At 43.0% G+C, this 24201-nt stretch overlaps 1 protein-coding gene and 1 pseudogene across 3 annotated transcripts in view; both read left to right on the plus strand.

Annotated features, from left to right (window-relative positions):
- Nucleotides 1-24201, plus strand: part of SEMA5A (semaphorin 5A) — a 417033-nt gene that overhangs the window by 185311 nt on the left and 207521 nt on the right. For all 3 annotated transcript variants that reach the window (XM_039842786.1, XM_039842784.1, XM_039842785.1), the window contains one exon: nucleotides 6818-6863. In XM_039842786.1, coding sequence (XP_039698720.1) covers nucleotides 6818-6863 — 46 coding nt within the window. The remainder of the gene's footprint in view (nucleotides 1-6817; nucleotides 6864-24201) is intronic.
- Nucleotides 21857-21975, plus strand: LOC120586356 (uncharacterized; annotated as a pseudogene).

The following is a 24201-nucleotide window of genomic DNA, read 5'->3' on the forward strand; positions in this document are numbered from 1 at the left end:
CGGAAGCAGTGATCTAAATGTGATTCAACTATTTAAATATAGTGCTCTATATTTGGAATAGTTTGATAATTTTGAAATATAATTAAACTCCCTCAAACTTGTGGTAAAAGTAGGTGAAAGAGCTATTTTCGGGATGGCAATAACCACAGAAAAACAGAGCTTTCTAGACTAATTTCAGTCAACCAGAGCAGCAAGAGTCTTACAAAGAGCAATTATAAATAAGTTGGTGAACTACGTAAGTTAGTTGTTCGATGAAATTAAATCTTCGTGTTCTTTAAAGCTATTGATATATTAAATATTTACTGTTAAATAATTAATTTTTATAAAAACATTTTGTGCTTTAAAGAATATAATTCCTACTTTTCTTTAGCTGCAAAGTCACAGGCTTACATTTCAGTCTTCAAATCTATCAGTGCCATTGAAAAGGATGTCATATAGGATGTCACCATGTCAAGCTCTGTGCCAGTTGGATATTGACAGAAGAATGGAATCTGGAAATAAAGAGAATTCGTGGAGAGGATAAAGCTGGCATAGGGACAGGCAAGGTTAGCTTTTCAGTTGATGTCAGCTCTCAGATTTACCCACATGGCGACAGTTTCTATACAGTGTGTGTTTTGTCCTCAAATTGTTTCATGATCAACCATAGTCTGAACTTTAACGTAAGTTTTTGTCACCGTTGTTTAAAACATTTTTTTTATAGATTTACCTGCTTTTCTGTCTCCTCTTTCTCTTTGTTCAAAATACATGTCTGTCTGTGCCAATTATTTAGTCTTCTGTTCCTCATTTCTAAGAAAGCCTCTAACCTACCTGCTCGATAAGAACTAGGCATTTTTTCTTTGATTTTATAGCTATATTCATCAGAGACCAATTGAGATATTCTAAGAGAATGTCATTTTAAAGCACCTGTGTCTTTCATAATTAATGGAGGTCAGAGTTAAGTTTTATAGTGTCTCTAGATAAAATGAGTCATTTAGTTAATATGCTCGTGATCGTTCAACCTTTTCTTTAATGCCGGCTGAATTTTATTACTTTACGTGAAGACGCAAACGAACTTTGTCTATTAAGGCCCACACTGTTCCCTCAGAGAATATATTGTTGTGCTTAGCGATTTGTTGCTAATAGGCCACTGAGGGCTGTGACGGGACACAAGGATGAGTTATTCAGTCCTATAGTCAATAAGAAATAAACTCCAGTGAAGAGGGAGACCATGCGCTGAAATGTCTGATGGGGAGAGGATGGATGGTCTTCAGAACCGTCAGCTTATGTCCGCCAGATTGAATGGCTTTGTGATTTGAATTATTGTCTATCGGATCTGTATATTACTTGTATATTAGCATTCCTAAAAGTAATATAGTTATTACATTTAAATGTGCAATGTCAAATTTTATTCCAAGACATTGAAAAAGAAAAAACGTGGGTCCATACCAAGAGGAAACAGTTAATGCTTCTGTTTATGATGGCCATTAAAGGGAACCTGTCTGGCACGAGGAAACTGTCTTTGTACCCCCATAACGGGAGGGGGAGGGGCATGGGACTAGGGAGCCGCTCCCCGAAGCCGTACAGCGAATCCGCGCCGAGCATCTAACCCCTTCGGCTCGCACAGTGTTGCTTCTGCTACTGTTTACATCTGGGGCGTTATGAAGATTAATGAGACTACTTAAATGTGTTGGGCGGCTCACAGCATTACCCTGCTAGAGAAACTGGCCCCGTATGAAACATTTGGTTAGCATCCCCCGCTGGCTGGGAGCCAGGAGCGTTCGTTCCTCCTTCGTGCTGGAACATTGGCAGCCTTTCTCTTGAACCTCGCCTGTGTTGTGTTCCCTCTTCTGGGCGCTCACAATCTTAAGATAAAGAGGTTGCCCCTTCTGTAGCGCCCTAGAGGACAACCACTTGCGGGGGACCATAGATCTTACTTGACCGTGTGAGTGGCCCAACATCTGGGAATATCAATTTTTTATTCCCTTTAGAAGATTTTCTTTCGTTTTGTAACCTTTAACTTCGTAGGTCATTGACCTGAGCTGCAATGCATCAAGCTGTCTGAGGCCATTGCAGGCCCCTCATCTTGCTGGCTGGATTGGAATTTTTCCAACAGCAAAAATGCGCTGGGAGTGATCTCTGGAGCCAAACGGTTTGAGGCAAGAGACCTGAGAATAGTAGGGCTCATGCTGTGTTTTGTCAGATTCTAAGGGTCCGGGGGGAGATTAGAGAATTCCACACGTTTCATTTATATTTCATCTTTTAAAATATTTTTTAAATCGTTGAAAATCATGATAGATGAAGTGAATACTGAAATGTGTAATATTACGTTTCTAATATGGAAAGGTCCAGCAAGGCATTAAATTGTCTCCTTGGCATTTACATGGACCACAGTCATGTATTAAATATTTGAAAGCATCTACCGACTCCTTGTCTCCAAAATCAAACAAATAAAAAAATATGTAATTAATCGACTGACATAAAAATAGACCTTCTATAGATGTTGAGGCTCTGCAGGCTTATAGATCTGATCATTCCGATTTCAAAATTTTTAAATTAGCATAGTCAACTGACTTTATGATTGACAAGTATTAAATGTGAGTACTTATTGAACACATTTTACTAATGAAGAATTATCTTTTTTATCTGCCGAATTTTCATTAGTTTATTGATTTACAAAAAATAAAGACACTTGAAAAGTATTTTTTAGGAATTTATTGAAATATGTCATGATAACAAGTCTTTCATCAGACAGCCGTATGTTCATTCACCTCTGTTGGTCATTTCATATGTCTTATAGGGATTCGTGTTATTTAAACGTAGTAACAGATTGTATCATTTAGTTGTCTAGTTTCATAAAGGAACTTGGGCACTTAAAATGAGTATCGGAAGGCAATTCCAGAAAGGATTTACGAGAAACAGAGAGAGAGAAAGGAGGTATCATTTAATCAGCCAGACCAGTAGAATTAACATGTTCTCTTAATGGGGAGACATATGTCACAGTCAGCTCACAGTCCCAGAGATGAGAATCATTTCCCTAGAAACAAAAGCTTATCATTAACCATGCTGACTCGAATCGTCTCAAAATGATTTGTAAATGTACCTATGACTGGACAATGAAGACATGAAATAATTGCACTGTGAGAACTATTATTGTGCGTGTGTGTGTGTGTGTGTGTGTGTGCGTTCGATGCCAGGGAAATTAGGCAGGGGACATTGGATGACTGATTGGTGAGGCCATGTGGCAAATGGGATAAGGGACACCAAGGTGGGAGATCTTAATCCTAGCTCTTTCTCTTAATCCTAATAGTCTTGGGTACATCACACTGCACCTCTTGATTAGAAGCAGTTTACTCATCTACATGCGGAAGGGTATATGCTCTCTCATGACAGTCAAGCTCTGGAATTCTTGAATTCTACGATATTTTTTAGGTCGAAACATTGAAGATGGGTTAAAAATCACCCACTTGCATCTTGTAACCCAGAAAATACCGAAGGAAAAGTTCAGCTCTTTTGTGCTTTTCTTCATTAGGCTGCTGGTGATGGTATCTCATACTTACTGTCCTAGTTTTCCTGGTAAGCATCCTCCTCCCTGCCTCTTCCATTCTGCTCTCCACCGCCTCTACCATGCTGATTGATTACTGACGAGGTGGTTTTTAGGGCACCGTAGTTGTCAGGTGTTTGGAGAAAGAGGAGAAATGGATAAAATCTCCTGGCAATGGCCGGGGCGAGGAAGGGTACCTTTACAGACTATTGGGACCTAAGAGGCAGAAAAAGAATGGTCAGCAGAGTTAGACTTGCTTGGGAGATATAGACTGAGATGAGGCATGTTTGCCCTTATAATCAGTGCCTGCCTGTCTTAGGCGATTCAGGCTGCTTTAACAAAATACTGAAGACTGTGTAGCTTATAAATAACAGAAATTTATTTCTCATGGTTCCGGAGGCTAGAAGTCCAAGATCAAGGTGGCAGTGTGACTGGCTTCTGGCGAGAGCCCTCTTCTGGCTTGCAGATGGCCAGCTTCTAGCTTTGTGTCCTCACATGGTAGAAGGGGCCAGGGATCTCTGTGGAGTGTCTTTTATGAGGGCGACAATCTCATGCATGAGGGCGCCACCGTCACGGCCCTCACATGTTCCAAAGGCCCCGCCTCCTAACGCCATCACCTTTGGGGGTTAGGAGGATTTTAACAAGAATTCTGGAAAGACGTAAACATTCAGACCGTAGCGCTTCTCCCATGGAACACACCTGAAAGCTGGACCCAGAGTTTCAGAGAATGACCACCAAGCCTTCTCCAACCCTCTCCCCAAGGAGAGAGAGGACTTTGAACTTCTCTTTCCAGTTGTCCTTCTGGAGCTCTACAGGACCTTGGGGACACTACCATTTTCTTTCCTCAATGATGTGAGGGCGTTTCCAGCTCTTCCTTTGTGTATATGAGCTGCCTTTCTAGAAAGTCCCCAAACTGCAGTGTGGACATGCACGTGCGTATGTGCATGTGTTGGGGGAGCGGGAGGTGGTCTTGCAATATCCCCAAAGCCCTTAGGTAATTCATTGATTAAAAGTGTGAATAGTTTCTTTTATTGGGAATATTTACAGAAAAAAAAGTATTTTTTAAGAGCCACAGTGAGTAGGAAAGCATGTGAAGACTGGCTCCCAGAACCAAACAAGACAGACGATGTTTTCTTCTTTTCTGAAAATCCGGTACCAGAGAACGTGCTGAGAATTTCATTGTGTTTGGAAATTTTGATGTTTTTTCATAAACTGTCAGAAAGTGGCTGCCAGTAATTGAGTCTTTACAATGGGTCAGACACCCTTCTAAGGGTTTTTTTGGATTTAAAGCTCACAGCAACTCCAAGGGGCGGATGTGACTGTTAGCGTCATTGTACAGATGTGAAGAGTGTGGTGTGCGCTACTGAATGAAGCTTCCTCCCCGAGGTCGTATGGTGGCAGAGCTCTGGTGTTTGCACAAATATCCTGAACCACTAGGCAACACTGTCTATCACAGTCGAGGGGCAGAGACCACTGGTAGCTTTTTCAGCCAGGAAGCCACTTAGGAAACCAGCCTGAAGGGCAAGGTCGAAGCCGTGGTGGTCATAGAGACGGTGACTGCCTCGTGGCCAGTAATTGCCTCCTGTGCCACACGTATAGATGTCTGATGTCTGTCAGGGGAGTGCGTGGTGACTCTTCACATGCAAGCTAGCCTCCGGGCACCGAGGCCGCATTTCCTCCCCTGCAGGGTGGTCTTTCTATGGGAAAGCTTGCCTCTGCATGGCAGCCGACTAAAGGAAAATAGACTCTGCCACCATATTCCCTCCTCAAAGACATCCTGAGTCTGATCCTCCCTGGAGGACTATTCTTCAACTGTAATAACGCGAGGGCACACTTTCCCCAGATGGCTTTGCGGTGGAGGCGGCACGTGCCACCAGTGCTTCTGGGAGAGCTGGCGTTATGGCAGAGGTTAAGTGGTGGCAGGATGATGGCGGTGCCCCTGTGGCGGGGGACAAATCGTGACGTTCCCGAGCTCCCGGGGGTGACACCAGGACCCGTGAGACCACTCTGAAAGGGAACTCAGTCCCCTCTCTTCCCCCAGCAGTGCGTGCAGGTGTGCCGTGGGATGTCAGCTTCCGATTGCTGCCCTCTCCACATCTTCATCCACTCCACAGGCATACCTTGTGGTCCTCGCTAGGCCATGCCCTCGGCCTGACATGGCTGTCACTCGTTACTTCTACTGGACAGTGCGTCTACTTCTGACATCTAAATACCTCCCCAGACAGTGAAAGTAATCTACTTTTGTTTCTTATTGGTGTTGGGAAAATTCTGTTATTCTTTTAGTGCATAGATATAACCTTGGACTGAGGTTCGCGGAGACCCCTCCCCACCATCCTGTGCTCTGCCGGGTCTGCTTTCTGTTAGCATATGCCAATTTCTCCTGCCTTTGCTGGCTACACCGGGCTGACTTTGTCTCCCATTCATCTCTGGGGTGCTGCTCCTGCACCAGCTTGCCGTCTGCACGAAGTTAAAGGAGGGGTTTGTTTACGATTTAAGTTAGAGGCCAAAGCGACTCACTCAAGGGAGGCCAATTCACTGTTTCTAAAAGCCACAGCATGTGGCCCAAAGCCTAATATGACTGATACTTAAGCATTTTCCCCCCCATGCTCTGCTGATCTTCGTTGCATATTTCACTGTTCTTCTCCTTCTTCATTGAAAACTGATGGTTTCCTCTTTCCCGATTTCCTGTTTCCCACTTGGGCAGCCAGAGCTGACACTTTCTAACCGTGCAAGGCAGACCCACCAGTGCCTGCTTCTAAACTGATTTCACACTGGACCTGTGAAACAAGAGAGAGTAGATTAATGCCTAGACCACTGCTGAATTCAAAACCTGGACATGTTTTCATTATAATCACGTTGAATGCAGGTGATCTGTGAGGATGAAGACCTATGAAGAATGGTTGTGTATCTTACTTAAATTTAGTTTCAGAATCAAATGCCCATATTTTTTTTTTGGTCCATTTCACATAGATCAAGAGAATCAATTAATAGTGTAGTTTTACCTGAGTCATGCACACACGTGCACGTGCGCGCGCGCGCACACACACACACACACACACACACACACTTCGTTCCTTAACTTTGTCACCGATCTCCAATGTGTGTCCGTTTCCATATTGAATGACCCTTTGACCTCTGAGGTACAAGGAAAGCTGTGTTATACACATTCTTAGCAGGAGGATTCTTTGGAAGCCAAAAATCATTAAGTGTTTTTTTCCTTTGTTCTCATGGTTTTTCTGCACTCTAATCTTTTGCATCTATTGAAAATAAAATTGCTCTCTTTTTTGTATTTTGTAGAAACTACCTCTTCAGGTTACAGCTTGAGGATTTGTCTCTGATCCAGGTAGGTGCAATTTATTTTTCTCGAACTTTCATTTCCCATCCCAATTAGCTCGCCGTTTGAGGGGATGAAGACAGATGTTCGTAAAGGTTTTAATCATGGCCAAGCGGGGATTCGCTTCCTCGGGGGTCGGGCCACAGGAGTCCTGGCTGCTCTATTTGATGTGAATCATCACCTGCTTTAATTCTCAGTTGGCCCTTAACTCCCACTGTGAAGCCCCAGCTCCTTTCATGGGCATCATCTGATTTTTCTCTTCTTCAAATGATAGATAATTCAAAGGACATTTCCTCGGTGTCTGGGAGCCTTCTTTTCTGCCCCAGTTAGAATAATCGTTGATGATTTAGTTTGATGCATTTGGCCCTCACATTCTTATGAAAATCAACCCCCTTAGGAAAATATCCTGTTTCCTCTTTATCATTTATAATTCAATAAACATGAATATATGTTAGAACCCCATATAGCAAAGAATAAGTAATGATACATAAAAATGCAATTTACCTACGTCTGTGTTTATCTTTTGGAGAAGGAGCCTGAGATCCTTATGTCTGAATGGAGTATTTATTTTAGTGGCAGTTTTGAATCGCAAAGACTCACCTTCCCCTCTAGTCTTTAGAAGGGTCTCCTTGGAGAAGGAGAGGCTTATGGCTCGAATGTCTCCATCACCGAGGTTCTGGAACACCCCGTGGAGCAAGCCAGAATCCTGGGGCTGTGCGTGGTTTTCAAAAAGTTCTTCAACCAGTTTTAATGTCACCCTCTTAGAACTAGAGTTCTAAGAAGTGATTGAAGAGACGTTTATATTATTTTCTTCTCGTTGTGTTGCTGGTTTTTCTGAATATTCGGGCAACATTAGAGTTAGGGCTTAATATTAGATCTGTCTTTTATTCATCGGGGCCTTTAAACAAGCCAATCCCACAAGCAAAGCTAATATTGTTCAAACGCAAGGGATTTGAAGCCAGTTGACCTGGTGGCTTAGTTCCATGAGTCTCATTTGAGTCTTCTCTGTGAAATGCCACAAAACACTACCTCCCCTGTCCTGTCATTGCTAGAATTAAATGACGTAAGGCACGCACGAGAGGTAAGGCGTTGTGCTTCTCAACAAATGTTCGCTTATGTTTTACAAGTGATGACTATGAATAAGTTATCGTCCTAATCGTTTCATCACACTGGGCAACGAATTGTCTTTCCACTGCAATTTAGTTTGTGCCCAATGTCTTCTAATGAGTTGATTGGTTGGTAAATTATAATGTATTAATGAGAAATCAGAACGATCGGCCATTGAGCCAAAATACTATTTTAAAACTCTGGATTTTAATTATCTTTTATAAAAAATATATAGACCTTTCCATAGTTTAAAACTGTACGGTGTGCTCATTTTCACCGTCATGGTTTTCCATATTATCTGGCATATCGTGTGTGGTAAAGACTAGGATGTGGAGATATGTGTGTGCTGCAAACGTATTCATTGATTTCCTAGTTTCTTGGCTTGCTTTGCTTTAGAGGGTCTAGAAGGTCACAATGGGTATACATAATACACTGTACTTGGTTTTTAAATTCAATTCTCCACTAAAGGAACCAAGTTTCCCTGGAGTAGTAGCTGATCCCAGGACCTGGGGAGCAAAAGTTGTGATAATCCTAGAAGACTTTGTGGTTTCAGAAATTAAAGAAGTATTCAAAGAATGATGAGGGCCTGTCAGAAACACCTAAGAGCCAGCCTGAAGTGAGCTTACTGAAGAAACCTGGGGTAATTCGATTATCAAAATAAATGCTGATAGTATCAGATTATAACACATCGAATAATCTGAACCCATGAATATATACTAACATAAAAATAAATGAATTATGTGGTTCATATATACAATGGAATATTACTCAGCCATAGGAAGAGATGAAATACTGCCATTTGCGACAACTTTGATGGATCTTGAGATTATCATGCTAAGTGACCTAAGTCAGATGTAAAGGGTGGAGAAACCATACGATTTCACTCATGTGGGATGCGAAACTGAAAGCAACAAATGAACAAGACAAACAAACAAAAAGTCGTAGACACAGATAACAGCATAGTGGTGACCAGAGGGAAAGGGGGAGGGGGAGGTAGATAAGGGTAAAGGGGTCAAATACATGGTGACGGAAGGAGATTTGACTTTGGGTGGTGAACGCACAATGCAATATACAGATTATGTGTTAGAGAATTATACACTTGAAACCTATATAATTTTATTAACCAATGTCACCCCAATAAATTTAATTTAAAAAAAATGAATGAATAAGAAAATGAGGCAGGAGGGAATGCTCTTCACTATACAATCCCGATGAAGGAATGATTTAATTAGAAAACTATCATTTGGCAACCCTCGCACTAAAAATTTATTAAGGCAAAAATGATCAATGAATGCTAATATTTATGGGTGGGAGTTTAATGATGACCAAGATATTTACATAGTCTCAAGTATTCACCTCCAAAATACTTATTAATTATAACAGGAACACTTGCGATTTGATAGTGAAGAAACCAGGCCGGGCCCCCCGTAGCCAACCAGTCAAGGGTGACTTCAGCGGTGATGAGACACAGTTAGTATAAGTAGGCATCCTGATTCGATGCACTGAGAACACAGAAAAATTTCTGCGATATTCTAGCCAAGCATAACCAATTTTATCATGAGGAACCCTCGCACGAACCAAAACTGAGAGCCATTCTACAAAAAACTTGCCACTACTTTTCAAAAATCACCAAGTCATGAAACGCATAAGAAGAATGAAGATCTATCCCATCATAAAGAAGAAAAAATAGGCCTGCCAATCAAAGGAAACACTAGATCCAAACCGCATCTTGGAATAGAAAAAGAATGTGCTGTAAATGACACTATTGTGACAACTGGCAAAATTTTAAGGTCTGTAGATAAAATAGTAGAAATGTATTAATATTAATTTTCTGATTGATAACTCTACTGTGATTGTGTAGGGGAATGTCCTTGTTCTAAGAAAAAACCTACTAAGTAGGGCTAAATGGTATCATTTCTCCAGCTTATTCCGAAATGATTTAAAAATTACCATATGTGTATACATATATATGTGTATATACATCTAATACACACACGTTCATACAGAATAATAAGGCTAATGTGATAAGATGTTAATGCGGGAAATTTAGGAGTCCAGGTGAAGGGTTTTTTAGAGTCCATCGAACGTTTCTTCCAACTTTTCTCAATGTTATTCCAAAATCAATAGATGCAAAAAATCGGGAGGTGCATTTGCCATTGGCGCGTGTGTGGCATCGTCGTGGGGTAGGGGAAACCGTGTGTCTCCCGTTGTCATTTCCCGTTGTCATGAGTGCCTGCAGCCCGATCTGGGTTAGGTGACGGATGCCATTGAACCGTAGTCGGAGTATGCGACCCCCTCAGCATCACCACCGGTCAGAGTATAATCTGTGACAGAGGGCCAGGCAGGGAGACAGGACCTTTCTGAACCGTGGCCTCCGACCACACAGCCCGGATCACGGACGTCCACGCAGCCCTGAACAGACTGTCACCGCCGTGCGATGCTCCCCCCGCAGGCTGGGGCTGCGTGTCCTGCTCGGTAGCCGGCTCTTACCCCGTGTGGCGGGGAGAGATTGAGCCGGCAGTGCCTCCCCACTCACCGCTTCCCTTCTCGGCCTCCAGTAAGCTGTCTTGTTGATTTCTGTGACTATTTTATTTTAATTTAAATGACTATTTCCAAAGGCGACAAAAAGAATAGACACACAGATAAGGAAGGGCTGTGCGGGCGTAAGAGTCCCCTCCCATGGAAACAGAACTGCAGCCTGGTAGGTAATTTAAGATAATCTGGCGGTGGTCACATTGAAGCAGGTACAAAGAAACGGGCAAAAGTATTTTTAATAATAGATTTTACTTAACTCCCAAAAACTATCATTTTAGCATGTACTCATTATGTTGTAAGAAATCGAGATGTCGCATCCTATTTTTTTAAATGTTAAGTCTTTGAGCTCGGGTGGGTATCTGTTCTTGGAGCGTATTCCCGTGCGGACTAGCCAGCATTCAGAAGCTCAGTGTGGCTCATGCTGCCCAGCTGGATGGTGATTCTAGATCTGCGGTGACAGACCTTCAGTTATGTTTTAAAAACTTTTTGTTTTGTTTTGTTTTGTTTTTATTTATTTTTATTTTTTCTATCGGGGAGCATCTGGTTTGATTTGGACATCTCAGGCTAATAATTTTCTCCTCTCTCCCTCCAAATAAAGAAAATTGTTGAAACATGGGGAAATGAGGGAACGGAGATCAGGGAGGACAGACGATTTGCAGGAACGGAGAAAATCAGAACTGAGAACGCGCGGCAGCCCATACTCGACACCAGATGAGCTTTATTTTCTCTTGTCCCTCTCTTCGTGACAGCAGGTTTCGCTCCCCGGTGGCGCTTGCATTATCTTTGTCTCTCCCATCCATTACCCACGTCAGCCTCGGACGCCTCCACCGAGTCTGTAACGTCAGGCCGCTTACAGCTTCCCACGCTGCAGGCTAGATCCCGACTTTGAGCGTTGGCTCTCGCTTTCATCTCTCTCGGAAACTCTTTTACCCTATCCTCGTCTCAATCTAGAAAGAGATTTTCGCTCCTGAGTCCCACTTGAGCGCCCCATGCTGAGTCCGTCTGGGCTGAGGACCCTGTGATGCTATGAAATGACGAGCACCTATTGCCTCCCGTTGCAATTCGCTGCGTGAGCTGCGAGGAGCATTTTATTTCTCTTTGTCTCCTCAGGAGCAGATCGAGCAGATCGTTAGATTAGGTTACCTGTCAGGTGGTAGACTCAAAAGAAATTTCTGGAAGTTTTCATCCCATGATATTTATTATCATGCTCACTCTTTATCTTTTTTAACTTGCTTTTAGCGGAGTGTGGGTAAACTTCATATTTTTATCCTTACATTCACAACCCAGAGGCTAGTGCCCTGAGAACTGCTTGCTGAAAGAGGCCTCCTGAAACACAGGTGTGCGTACTGTCACCCTGAAGGATGATTCTAGAACAATACAGGAAAGTCCTGACGCATCCTCGTCCATTCACCTGTCTGCTCAGTACTCCTCCACACCTTTCCTCTCCCCCAAAATCCTTTCCTGCCTGATACCGTTTTAAAATCAGTAATGAGAAAGGTTTTTTTTTTTTTAAATTGAGTTAGTGACTTTCATAAAATTCTAGAGACGCCCACACCCTATCAGTGTGCTGCATCGCGTAGAGCAGCCAGCACAGTTCCCGGCCACAGCAGGAGCATGCGAACTCCCCTCCCTCCCCTCTCCTTCCTCGGGTCAGGGTGGTCCCCGTGTGGTGGCTTGTTGATCCCAGAGAGCAGAAGAGGGGGTTCCACCTCTCATTCTTGCCACAGGGGTGAGGGGAGCATGGGAGATGAGCCGCTGGCAAGGACGCATGGGAGTCAGAGTATCTCGTCCCTCCAGAGGTGGTCATGTCTTGTGGCTCGGGATGTGGAACCATGCTGGCTGAAATCCACCGATAAGAAACACGGGCTTTTGTGGGGCGGCTTCGGAATGCGACAGCTCACTGCCAGCCTGATGCTGAGGGCAGTCTGGACCTGAGTCAGCAGATGTCTCGTTCCTTCTCCCGCGGGAAGTCGGGACGTCACCCGTGGAGCTTCTGAAGCAGTGACGATCTGAGCAAGGGTTGGGATGGGACACAGTCTGCTCCCCCGCGTGAACGGTATCCATCTGGGGTAAACCTCAGGTTCACCACAAAAATATTCACGTATAAATATCTCATGAGATAAAATAACTGTATTTGGAATATGTGTTATGTTTTTCAAATAGACATACTTTAACCTATTAAAGTGAAAGATCAAGGGTTGCTTTTAATTTAAAGAAATAGAATCTGGTTTTCATCAGTGGCTAGAAAATCAAATATTAATGGGATATGTATATTTATGAGACAGCTTTCCATTCAGAGGCTGTGATAAATTTCCTCGCAGCTCACCACGTGCTAAAATCTAGCCATCTCGTGTCTTGAAAACCAGTCATTTTCTGGCATCGTGATGGAAGATGCGGCAGTTTACCATTATGCATCTCTCCCACTTCTTGTCACCGTAACAGATTCAGCTCTTCAAGCATCACTTTTTCTTCTTGCTTTGATCACAGTGATTATTTTGCAAGAACAAAGCTTTCTGAAAAAAAACATGAAAATGTGGCTGCCTCCAGACTAACTCACGTCTGCTCACCTGGGATCGCACTCGAGGTGGCCCGAGGTCGCCGCCGCTAAGCACACAAAGGGACCGCAGCTCATTTAACCTCGCCGTCTTTCTAACGGTCTTCTGGGAAATAGCTCAAAATCCATTTTTATATTGTTTCGCTACTGAGGGAAAGACATTCCCAGCCCGTTTCCCACTTACAACTGCTGGAGTAAGCAGAAAAATTGAAACCCGTGTTCCACTTTGCCACCTGTCTCTCTGTTTTCTAAGCTGTTAAATCTCTGACTATCTGGTCCATACCGATAGAGAATTCTCTGGAAAGTTAAGATAGATGTTAACTTTGTTTCCTTTATATTTGAGTCTGGGGAATTGAATTTCAATTTCCAAGCCAGTGTTTGTCGACTGGGGTCTGTTTCACCACGTGGGAACATCTGGTTGTCACCCTGGAGGCGAAGGCTGCTGCTGGCCTCTGGCTGGGGGGGGACACCAAGCACGCTGCTGGGCTGAGGGCAGCCCCTCCACACTCGGCGGAGGATTCCCTGGCTCTGAGTGGGATCGGTGCCAGGGCTCAGGAGCCTCGAGTCAGAGGATGGCTACCCCAGCTTCCAAGTAGTCTGCAGAAGCCACTTTTCTAGTTGGTGAAGTTGGCGTTACTTGATTAAATCTGTAAGATTTTTGATGTGCTTAGGGAATCTTTCCCCTTAGATTTCTTCATATATTTAACTAGACACGTGTACAAATCCTTAGTGGCCATTTCTAAAGAAGCTGCTTGGATTCTCGAGTTTAAATTGCTTCCTTGTATTAATATGAAATTAAATGTAAAATAAATTGAAGCCATTCATAATACCGATCCTCTCTTTAATGGGTCATAACAATATGATATAACTACCCACTGTTGGAATTCTTCTGTATAATTTAAAGAATGATGCATTAATTAATAATTTAGAATGAATAACTATTCAAATGAGATATCGACATTAATTCTTTTTTAAAATCAAGTTTTATATTTATATTGAACAAGGAGAGACTGGTCTCCCCTGCAGTCCTCGAAAATCATGCTTCTAAATTTTATTTGTCTTCTGCCTTTCTTTGTCAGATGCATTTTTTAAATCATTGTGTTGAGCAGGGGAAAGGAATCTTGGAGATACTCTTTATTAAACTCCGTCAGGGGTCTGCAAAGTAAGGCGTGCAGATGATAGTTCAAGTGTCATGGGAGCAGATCCACACTCTATTTACACGTTTGCCACCGGTGATCGTAGTTAATGAAGTTTGTGGGAACACAGACACATCCATTCCTTTATATATCGTCCACGACCACTACATCAGCAGGGCTGACCAGTTGTAACAGAGGCTGCCTGACCCACGAAGTCCAAAATATTTACTTTCTGACCCTTTAAGGAGAAGTTCGTCACCTGTTATGGAACCTCGTACATAGCGAGTCCGCGACAAGTGTTTCCTGAATGAGTGAGAGAACAGAATATAATGCCGCGTAATTCTTTGGTTTCGTTTTTGCTTTTTTTTTTTCATCAGGTTGGGTCGATGGGTGTATTTGGACTCCCTGTGCTCCGTTTCATGGTCTCTGGCAGAAGGTGGCCCATGGCCTGGGGACCTAACATAGTGTAGCTATTCGTCCCTACGTTATCTTCTCTTATATCCGCCCCCTTGATGAAAATTCTCCGTCGAGAGCTGTTATATTTACACATTTATTCAAACACTACTTTGCTTTTCTCATAGGTTTCTGGAGGATTTCTAGGTATTTACATAAATTTTCCATAGACGAGGACTGAGGTTTTACTAGTTTCAGAGAGCATGCGTCTGGTTGGTTCGCTGCTGCTAACGCACAGCCCTCAGCTGTCGGTGGCTAAACACACAGACGAAGCCTTATTCGTCACTCGGTGACAGTCTGGCGTGGAGGCTCTGGGGCACTGTCCTTCGCTGCCGCCCAGGAGCCCGGATGTTCCGCTCTACGGTTGCTCCATCGTCAGACCACACACACCTCCAGCGGCATGGAAGACAGAGCGGAGGACCACACAGAGGAGATCTACAGGGCCGTGCCGGGAAGTGGCACACCTCCCTTCTGCCCAAATTCCAGTGGCCACAGCTTAGTCACACAGCCTCAATCAAGTTCAAGGGAGCTAGGAAGACTAGTTCGTGCACCCAGGAAGAGGCAGAAAACGTGGACATTTAGATATTGGCAGACATTACTATCTACTCTCTGACCCTCCTAGGAAAACAGGACTAGTCCCTAGGGACGCACTTAACTGTTCCCTGTTCTCTCTCCTGCCCCCACCCCCACCCTCCGCCATTCCAGCCAATCATATTTTCTACTATACACAAACAGATTTATTCAGGCTCCCAACATTTCTGTAAATAACAAAGCAGGGATCCTTTGAACAAACCACTTAACCTCTTTCGACCTCAATTTTCTCCGCTGTGTGTTGTGGCGAGGACAGGCAGGGATCAGCCCCGCGGTCGCCTTCAGCCTCGACGTCTTAACACATTCCATCCTTCCGCTGACTCCTTCTCCTGTCGTCGCTTAAATGGCTCCTGGATGCCTCCTCCTTTAAGGAAAACTTTCGCTATAGTTGGAAACTTGGCGTTAGGTTTATCTGATGCCACTTTAATGGCCTCGTCTGTCATGAAATGGTGATCCCATCGGCGATGGCAACGGCAGGCGGCCCTCGCTTCGTCCTCAGCTCTTCGCAGGCATCGTCTCGTTTCTGTTCCTCGGCAGCACTAAGCAGTAGGAATCATCTTCAGTATTTTATAGAGGAGGAGTAGAAGCTTGGAGAGTTTGCATGATGTACCCAAGGTCGCCCAGCTGGCATGTGGTAGAGCATGGCTTTGGGCCTGGGTATGTCGGTCTCCCAAGAAGAGCCTGCTGCGCACTCACTAATATGCTTCTTTCTTGTCCTCATTGGTACTGACTGCCACACCCCCTGTGGCTAATGACTGGCTTACAATGAAGGTAATTTATAATGTAATTTATATCTGGGTTTAGGTTAGCTTTCCTGTGAGTCTGAGACAGGGATTCGTGTCCTCATGCTTTATTCAGGACATATTCTCGGCAGCTGAGGAGTGAAGGAGGAAGGAACTCGGCAAGGGTTTACTCGGAATTGGCATCTGTCATCAGCCTGACCCTAAGGACACTCTAGAAAATGGATAGAATCTCAGTTGGTCCCCTTTAAGGCAGGGGAGATGATTTATACCCAGCTCCCCTGTTATCCTCCAGTCATTAGCTACAGATTTTCTAGTTTGGCGGGATGTGTGGTGACATAACTTCCTGATGAGGTAGCTCTCATCAGCCAACGGCAATTCTCCAGAGAAGAGGGCAGCCTTGAGAGGGTATCAACCAGCACTGACAGCAGCCCGAGGAAGGTGTGCTGTTTCGTAAGAGGGACTGGGCAGGGAGCCAGAGCACCCACTGCGGTGTGCGGTGCTCAGTACTTTAGGGATTTAACTTAGGCTTGTCCCGATGGTCTGGACCCAGACCACGCACACGCTGGTCCCCACCTCTGAAGAAGTGGAGTGTTTTTATGTCTTCGAAAAAAATGTAACATGTACCTGATTATTGAATGCATTCTGCTGCGTCATACGTGCCTTAGTTTTTAATAATTCTCCCTATCCATTTCTGAATTTATGCTTCCCTTGCAGTCTCAAAAACTAAATTGAAGATTCATGAATATTTTCCCTAGTCATGCGTATCATTTGGTTTCGTGAAACGAGGTCAAGAAATTTCTGTAAGACAACAGCGGACGTTGTCTGACAATCACAGGCTGCTAGATGAATGGAGGGGTCCGTTTCATTGATCTAAAATGCGTTTCTGCCTCTGTTTCCGAAGTGGCCCCCGATTCCGACATCGCCGCTGAGTGATGGGCATGCTTAGAATTCTCTGCCTTGCTTTCATGTTCCTTATTTGTGTGACTCTTCCAAAACGCTGACACAGATAGATAAGCCAATGTACCAGGGAAATTCTTTGTTTCGAATGAGTAATGGATTTCTTGGTTGGGTGAGAGATTATGTACACCGGAAGCTGAAGTCTCCCAATTAACTAGGAGCCGAGAGAAAATGGATGGCATGAGAGAAATAGAAATGAAAACATTCGAGTCACATCGGCCTACCACTTTCTACAGTGAATGGTCTGCAACTCTGGGTGCCATGATTCTTTAATATATGAGCCATTTGATATCCTGAATTTATTTAGTAACTGTGATCGAGTTGGATAGAGCGACTGGTTACAGCTGTGATGGGCACATCTCTGGTTTAGTATGTATCTGTCAGACTCTCCTTTCGTTATTCTCTTTTAGCTAACTTTAGAGTTTATATATTACTTCTTCATTGGGTCATAGTGTTTCATCTGTTTGCTTCAGTTCTTCCTAGCCTGGGGGCTGGCCTCTTTCAAATACTGGGATGTGATCTGTGCCATCATTTTATATGGGTTGATTGAACAGTTTAGTTCTTGAAGTTTAACCTCATTTTCCAGTTTGGGGGATACTCAATTATTGTTTACGTGTTCTCCAGAAGATACAGAGGGACGTTGCCCACTCAGATATCCACCATTAGAAGTAGTCTATTTAATAAGGAAATAGAGATGACCATGCATGAAACCGTGTTAATATTTTCAGTCTAAAGACCTCTCGATGTTTTTTTGCCGTCAAATTTTTAATCATCATTTGAATAAAGAAGTATTGAAATTGCAAGTAGTCTTAAATTATAGCTATCAGTTTCTGGTTCAGGAGGATGGAGAGACCCCACATACTGATCTTTCATCCATCAAACACATAGCATTTAAATGACAATAATGACCATAACGAATTACTTTAGTTGAAACAGTAATAGTCCTAAGACTATGATATGAAAGGAATCCCAAGGCATCTATTTAATGATATTCAAGAAAATGCTGTAGGTTTTTTAGTAAAAAATGGAAGATTGAACACTCGCGATTACCTCAGCTTTTTCCTGACACAGGAAATACAGAAGGCGATTTTTTAAATGTCATAAGCCCACAAGAACAGGGAAAATGGGAGAGAAGATAAAACTATTTTGGGTTTAGCGAGAGGGTGCTCCTGTAGTCGATGGCTGCTGCTCAGGGAGAGCGAGACAAGCAGAGATTTTGGCAGTCACAGAAGTATCGTCACAAATTAAAGACTTAATGGGCCTCGAACACATGGCCAGTCTACCCCCCGAAGGTGTTGGCCACACTCCCACAGTGCGTGTGCCCTGCAGCTATAGATCTAAGCCGAACGAGGAGGCACAGCTCATCATCTCAGAGGACCGAGTAGCTAGGCGCCCAGCACGTTCCTGATTAAAAACCCCAGAAGACGTGCCCTAGAAACAAGAATGAATCTGAAGGGTATTGAATCTCTCCAGTCTGCACCCCAGTCCTGACTCCGCTCACTCCCTGCCTTCACCCCTCCCAGACACCCCCAGATCTGCTCCACCGAGGGACAAAGCAACTCTCTCTGAAGGAAGATTATTTTTGGTGGACGTCGCATAATTTAGTGTCTCTATAGTTCTTTTATCCATAGTTGTCAGCATGCAGTAACATATTCTAGACGTGAAAAGACAAGACATTGTGACAGATAAATCAGATAAAAATGGACAATAGAATTAACCCCACAGATGATCCAGTTAGCATAGTAAACTGGAAGACAGCCCAGTGGGGTTGGGGGAACTCTATTTCACATATATAATTTGAGTCTCAAAAGGAGAAGAGCTAGAACATGGTAGCTATATTCGAAGCAATTATCATTGAGACCTTTCAAAAATGATTAAAGACATCAATCATCAGATTAAGAAGACCAAACCCCCAAAACGATAAATAATATAAAACCACATCTACACATATTACAACCAAACTGCTGAAACCAGTGACAAAGAGAAGCATCTTAAAAAATAAACTGGAGTGGGGAATAAAAGACACAGAACTTTCAGTGGAGTAAAAATAAAATTTACGGCTGACTTTCCAGCAGCAGCCACACGAACCAGGAGGCCGTGGAAGGAGCAGTTAGAGACCAGCTCTCTGTCCTCCCTTTGTACTGCAGCACGGCTGCTGCTTATTCTGAAGGAAGATGGAGGCTTAATTTTGGAAGATGGAAACCTACAGGTCCATTGGACTAGGACACCCAGAAATAGCTTGGAGCTCTCGCTTTTAAAAGCAGGGACATTGGGCGTAAGTCTTCATAGTAAGACCCCAGCTCCACTCACCCAGGGTTTAATGTTCATGCCCACGTACACATTTTATATGGATTTTCCAAATACACTTCTGTTTTTATCTAACCAGCCTACGTCTAGAATCGTGGTAGTCACTCTACTACATGACATTGATGACTATTGGGCTCCAAAGCAGTTCATGTAGCCAGCTCTGTGTTTCCTTTTTTTTATTTTTTTTTAAATTTTAATTCCCAATGTGAAAAATAATGAGACAAATTGAATGAGAACCTTGAGGGAAATAGAGATAAGACATTATCATTAATATTTTCTGAAACAAGAGAAAATATTATATCCACGAAACAAGGAAAAATAAATATTCAGTTTGTAAAGAAAGGCCTTCATAATGAAGACTATTTTTAAAACCCATGCTTGTAAAAGTGACAGTGTCAATGGAAAATTAGAAAATAAATTCGAGTTTCGTAGAAAGTTAAAGATTAAGAGATGGGAAATGAAGGAGTACGTGTGACACTATGTGATTCATTCAGCGGGCTTGAAATAGAGGCTCTAACACGAGGGGAGGAAAATGAGCCCAGGAGGAGGAGGAAGAAAGGGGGTAATTGTGGAGTAGTTGCTGCGAGACTCAGAAGCGGGTTGGAGTAGATGAAACAAGTTCCAAAGGTGTCTTTCCAGGAAGACAATAATAACGAGATACCTGAGGCGTCTGAATATATTTGGAGAAAATGCAGAGTTACAGTTGGGCATTGGAGGACAAATGAACAATAAGTACATAGAAAAAGAAATAGGAGTCCTGCTGTGGACTGAATGTTCGTATCCCCCCCAAAATTTGTCAATTAGAACTTGACCCCCAATCGGATGGTGTTTAGAGGTGAGGCGTTTTGGAGGTGAACAGGTCATGAGAGCTTCACCGAATGAATGGGATGAGTGCCCTCATAACAGAGACCTCAGAGAGATCTCCCTTACACCTGCTACCCTGAGAGGGTGCGATGAAGACCAATGCCTGTGAGCCTGGAAGCAGACCCGCACTGGCCACCGAATCTGCACCTTGACCTTAGACTTGCACCCTCCGTGACTGTGAGGATTAAAGGTCTGTTCTTTATAAGCCAGCCGGTTCACGGTATTTTGTTATTAACAGCTTGAACAGACCAAGACAAGACTATTATGAACTCCGAGGTAAAGAAAATTGTTTTGAGAAACATATCTTACTTCATGGAGCATCTGCGAAAAGCATTGACACAGTCATAAATATGTAAACAGAATACCCGAGCAGAATTACGATGAGTCAATATTGAGAAGGTGCGGATGGGAGAGTACGCATGAGTTAACTGGGGAGATGGGTGGCTCAGAAAAGCGGCCGGTAAATGGGAAATATCAACAAACGCCAGTCAAACCATATTATTTAGCGATTTGGAGATAAATGCCCAAATTGACCAGTCAAAAAGTTGAAAATTCTTACTTGGAACAAGCAGGATATGGGCCACAATATAGAGGGTTTACTTAGCCTTTTGTGTTAAGTCCTGTAGATTTCTTCATAAATTAAGTACGTGTTTGACTTAAAAAGAGTAATGTAAAGATGATGATGTAATCATAAAGCATGGGAAGGCTGCCGTGGAAAAGAAAAAGCAGAGCTCAAAGAAGAATTCATAGAAATAAAAGTATGATGTCTTTATATATCTAATTCATCAAAGATCGTGCAAAAGGAAATGAGAAGGGTCCATGAAAATGCCTTTAAGAAGAAAGTAAATATTTTTATTCAACTCACAAGGTTAACAACTGAAAAGTGGTTAATTATATGGACATTATTTTTATTAAAAGGAAAAGTAAAAACGCAATTAGAAATCCTAAGGGAAAAGAAAGATAAATAATAAGTATGAAAGAAAATGGTGCTCCGAACATAAAACAAACGGGATGGTTTTGTAAGAAAGTGAAAGCAACAGGTTTGGGTGGAACATAAGGACCAGTGTCTTTGTGTGTAATTTCTTAGGATTTATTATAGTTCGTGATATAATCAATTTTAAGTGATGTTTATTTTATTTTCCCACAAGTGATTTGTCTCTTATAAGTGGGATATTTTGCTGGATAAAGGCTCATCTTCTCCCTTTTGTATTTCCAAGAATCATGCTAAAATAAGCTTAGATTTCAAAATTTGTCCCTTTTCAAAATATTTTATAAAAGATTTATTAAACTTTAGAATTGCCAAGGAGTGTTTTTTTATTATTTCTTCTTACCCTACTTACTCGCTGATCTAAGTTTTACCACCTAGAAATATAACCTTGTTCTATAAAGAAACATGTGGTTTAAAAAAAATCAACATTAATAAGCTCATCTTCTACATTTAAAACTTTTTTTTTTTAATTTAGTGGAATGTTTTAGGAACGTTTGGGGGGTTTATATATCTGAGGAAGAAATATGAATTTCAGACATTCCTTTGATTTAACCTCAAGATTTTTTTTTTTTCATTTTTCTGTTTAAGTTAAATCTAGTATTTGAAAGACGTAAAATCGCCATTGGTCATCTTCGTATGGTAGATGGTTTGGATTTTCCTTTTTCTACTTTATTGTAATTTTCTAAATCGTGTGCTGTATGTGTGAACTGATTTTATTATCAGCAAAGGCTAATCAATTTAAATAGATTAATGAAGAAAAAAAGGCAGTCTATGGCCATGCTACCCTGAACAAGCCTGATCCCATCTGATTTCGGAAGCTAAGCAGGATCGGGCCTGGTTAGTACTTGGATGGGAGGCCATGTAGGAAGACCAGGTGCTGTAGGCGTAAAAAATGAAAAAAAAAATAAAAATAAGGGATTGTAAGCTGACAGGTCCTTGCAATCTATGAAGGTCAATCAAAGGTTGCCTCACCTTAAAAAAAAAAAGGCAAAATTTTAAAACCTGGTTTTAAAACTTCTTGTCCTGTAATAATTAGAGTTTGTTGAGGGGTCCCTTTCTCTTCTCTCTGGCTGAGCCAAGTAGGAGTCAGGGAAGAAATGCCGAAAGAATGGATGCATATCTTCTTTTTCACCGTTAATACAGTTCCCTGCTAGGCTGGCATTTAAACTTGAGACTTGTCAGGTTTTCAGCAGCTGGTTCTGTCTCGATTTCTAAAGCATGGGCTTTGTCTAGATGTGGCTGATAGCAATGTCATGCTGGCTTTGACGCCTCTGATCTGGGATCCGCCTTGACGATTGCTGCCAGTTTGCTCTGAGATACAGCCATGCGTGAGCTAGGTTCCTGAGCATGAACAAACGTGAGCGTGAAAATGAGTGAGACGCAACACGCCCTCCCCACCTTTATCTGTTTCTCAGTCCCACCATGAAGGTGAAGCAGGTGTGAGATCCAGTTTGGCAGACACGGTGGAGTCAGTGCCCGCTTATTCAAACGTTGGAACTGATGACTCAGCCATAGCAGGGTTACCTGAGAGAGGCCGTGCCTTAGCCTGTAAGGAAAATCTGTTCTTTTCTTCTGGGATGACCAGGACCTTATTCTCTGTGATTCTGCAGTATCGCCAGTGACACAATGTGGTGGGTTGAAAATTGGCACCGACCCGCACCGCCCCCCCCAAGTGATATCCATGTCCTACCTCTCTGTGATGTCACCTTACATGACGAAAATGTGATGAAGTTAAGAATCTTGAGATGGGGAGGTGATGTTGGTCGATGTGGATGGGCCCTAAATGCAATCACAGGTGTCCCGATGACAGGGAGGCTGAGGGAGCTTTGGCACGTACATCTGGAGGAGAGAGCCACGTGAAGATGGAGCAGAGAGACTCGAAGAAGCTGGCCTTGAAGACTGGGGTGATGCAGCCACAAGCCGGGGAGTGCAGCAGCCACCAGAAGCTGGAAGAGGTGAGGAAGAGTTCACCCCCGGAACCTCTGGAGGGGGCATGTCTTTGTTATCACCTTGATTTTGATTCAATGATTATTGATTTTTGACTTTTGGCCTCCAGAACTGTGAGAGAATAAAATTCTGTTGATTTAAGCCACCAAGTTTATGGCAATTTTATTACAGCAGCCATAGGAAGCTAATACACATGGCCTCTATTTCTTGTATCTTGCAGGCAGGCCGGTGACCCAGGGATCCTAATAAAAAGTATCCCATCTCCTTGGTCAAGGGTTCTGTAAATGATTCAAGTACAGCTAATTAGCAGCCTTTTAAGGACTTTGAAATATGCACTGAGCGAAACAAGGCTTATCTCTTTTCTTTGCAATTATGAACTTGAAGGATGATGTCAACTGTAGGCTACGTGCAGCCATCTTGTCACCACGTGGTATCTGCCCAAGAATACAGCCTGATGGAGGCCATCATAACTAGCAATTGGCACTGTTGAATTTTTATAGCATGCTTCGAATCTCCAGACTAGTCTGTGCTTTTATCTGGTTTTCTCATCATGTATTTTCCAGTTACAAAATATTTTCTAACTTTTTTGAGGGGCTTAAACTAGTTGGAGATGAGTTTTTATCACTTGTCACAAAGGGCTTGGATAAAATGATTGCACTTCTGTCTGTGGCTCAGTTCAGAACTTCTCAAAACACGTGTGAATGCCAGTGTCCACTCATGTGGAGACTCCAGATGCTTATGAATTTGTTGTCTTCAGAGTGTCAGGACGGATGCTTGTACTAAGTCGGATGCTTATCGAGTGTGGCCTTCTTCTGCTTAAAATAAACGTTATCATTGCCTGAGAAAGTCACTTAGGTCATCAGAAACACACTTGGCTTGTAAATGCACATCTCGGAAATTTCATTTGGAAGTCACATTTAAACCAGGAGCTCTGTCCATCAGGAAGAATACACGTTGAGTCCGAGCCGATCATCCTTTGCGCAGCGTCTCGTTTCCTGGAGCTGCTGTAATACGTATCCACACCGCTCGTGGCTTAACGCAGCACAAATTTACTGTCACAGGTCCGGAGCCCCAGCCTCCTCCAGCCTCCGCTGGCTCCTGGCGTCCCTTCCTCTGTCGACGCGTAGCTGCCACCTCTGCCTCCGTCACCGTGCGGTCTCCCTGG

Source organism: Pteropus medius, unplaced genomic scaffold, assembly GCF_902729225.1.
Source record: "Pteropus medius unplaced genomic scaffold, Ma_sr-lr_union100, whole genome shotgun sequence".
NCBI classification, from domain to species: Eukaryota; Metazoa; Chordata; class Mammalia; order Chiroptera; family Pteropodidae; genus Pteropus; species Pteropus medius.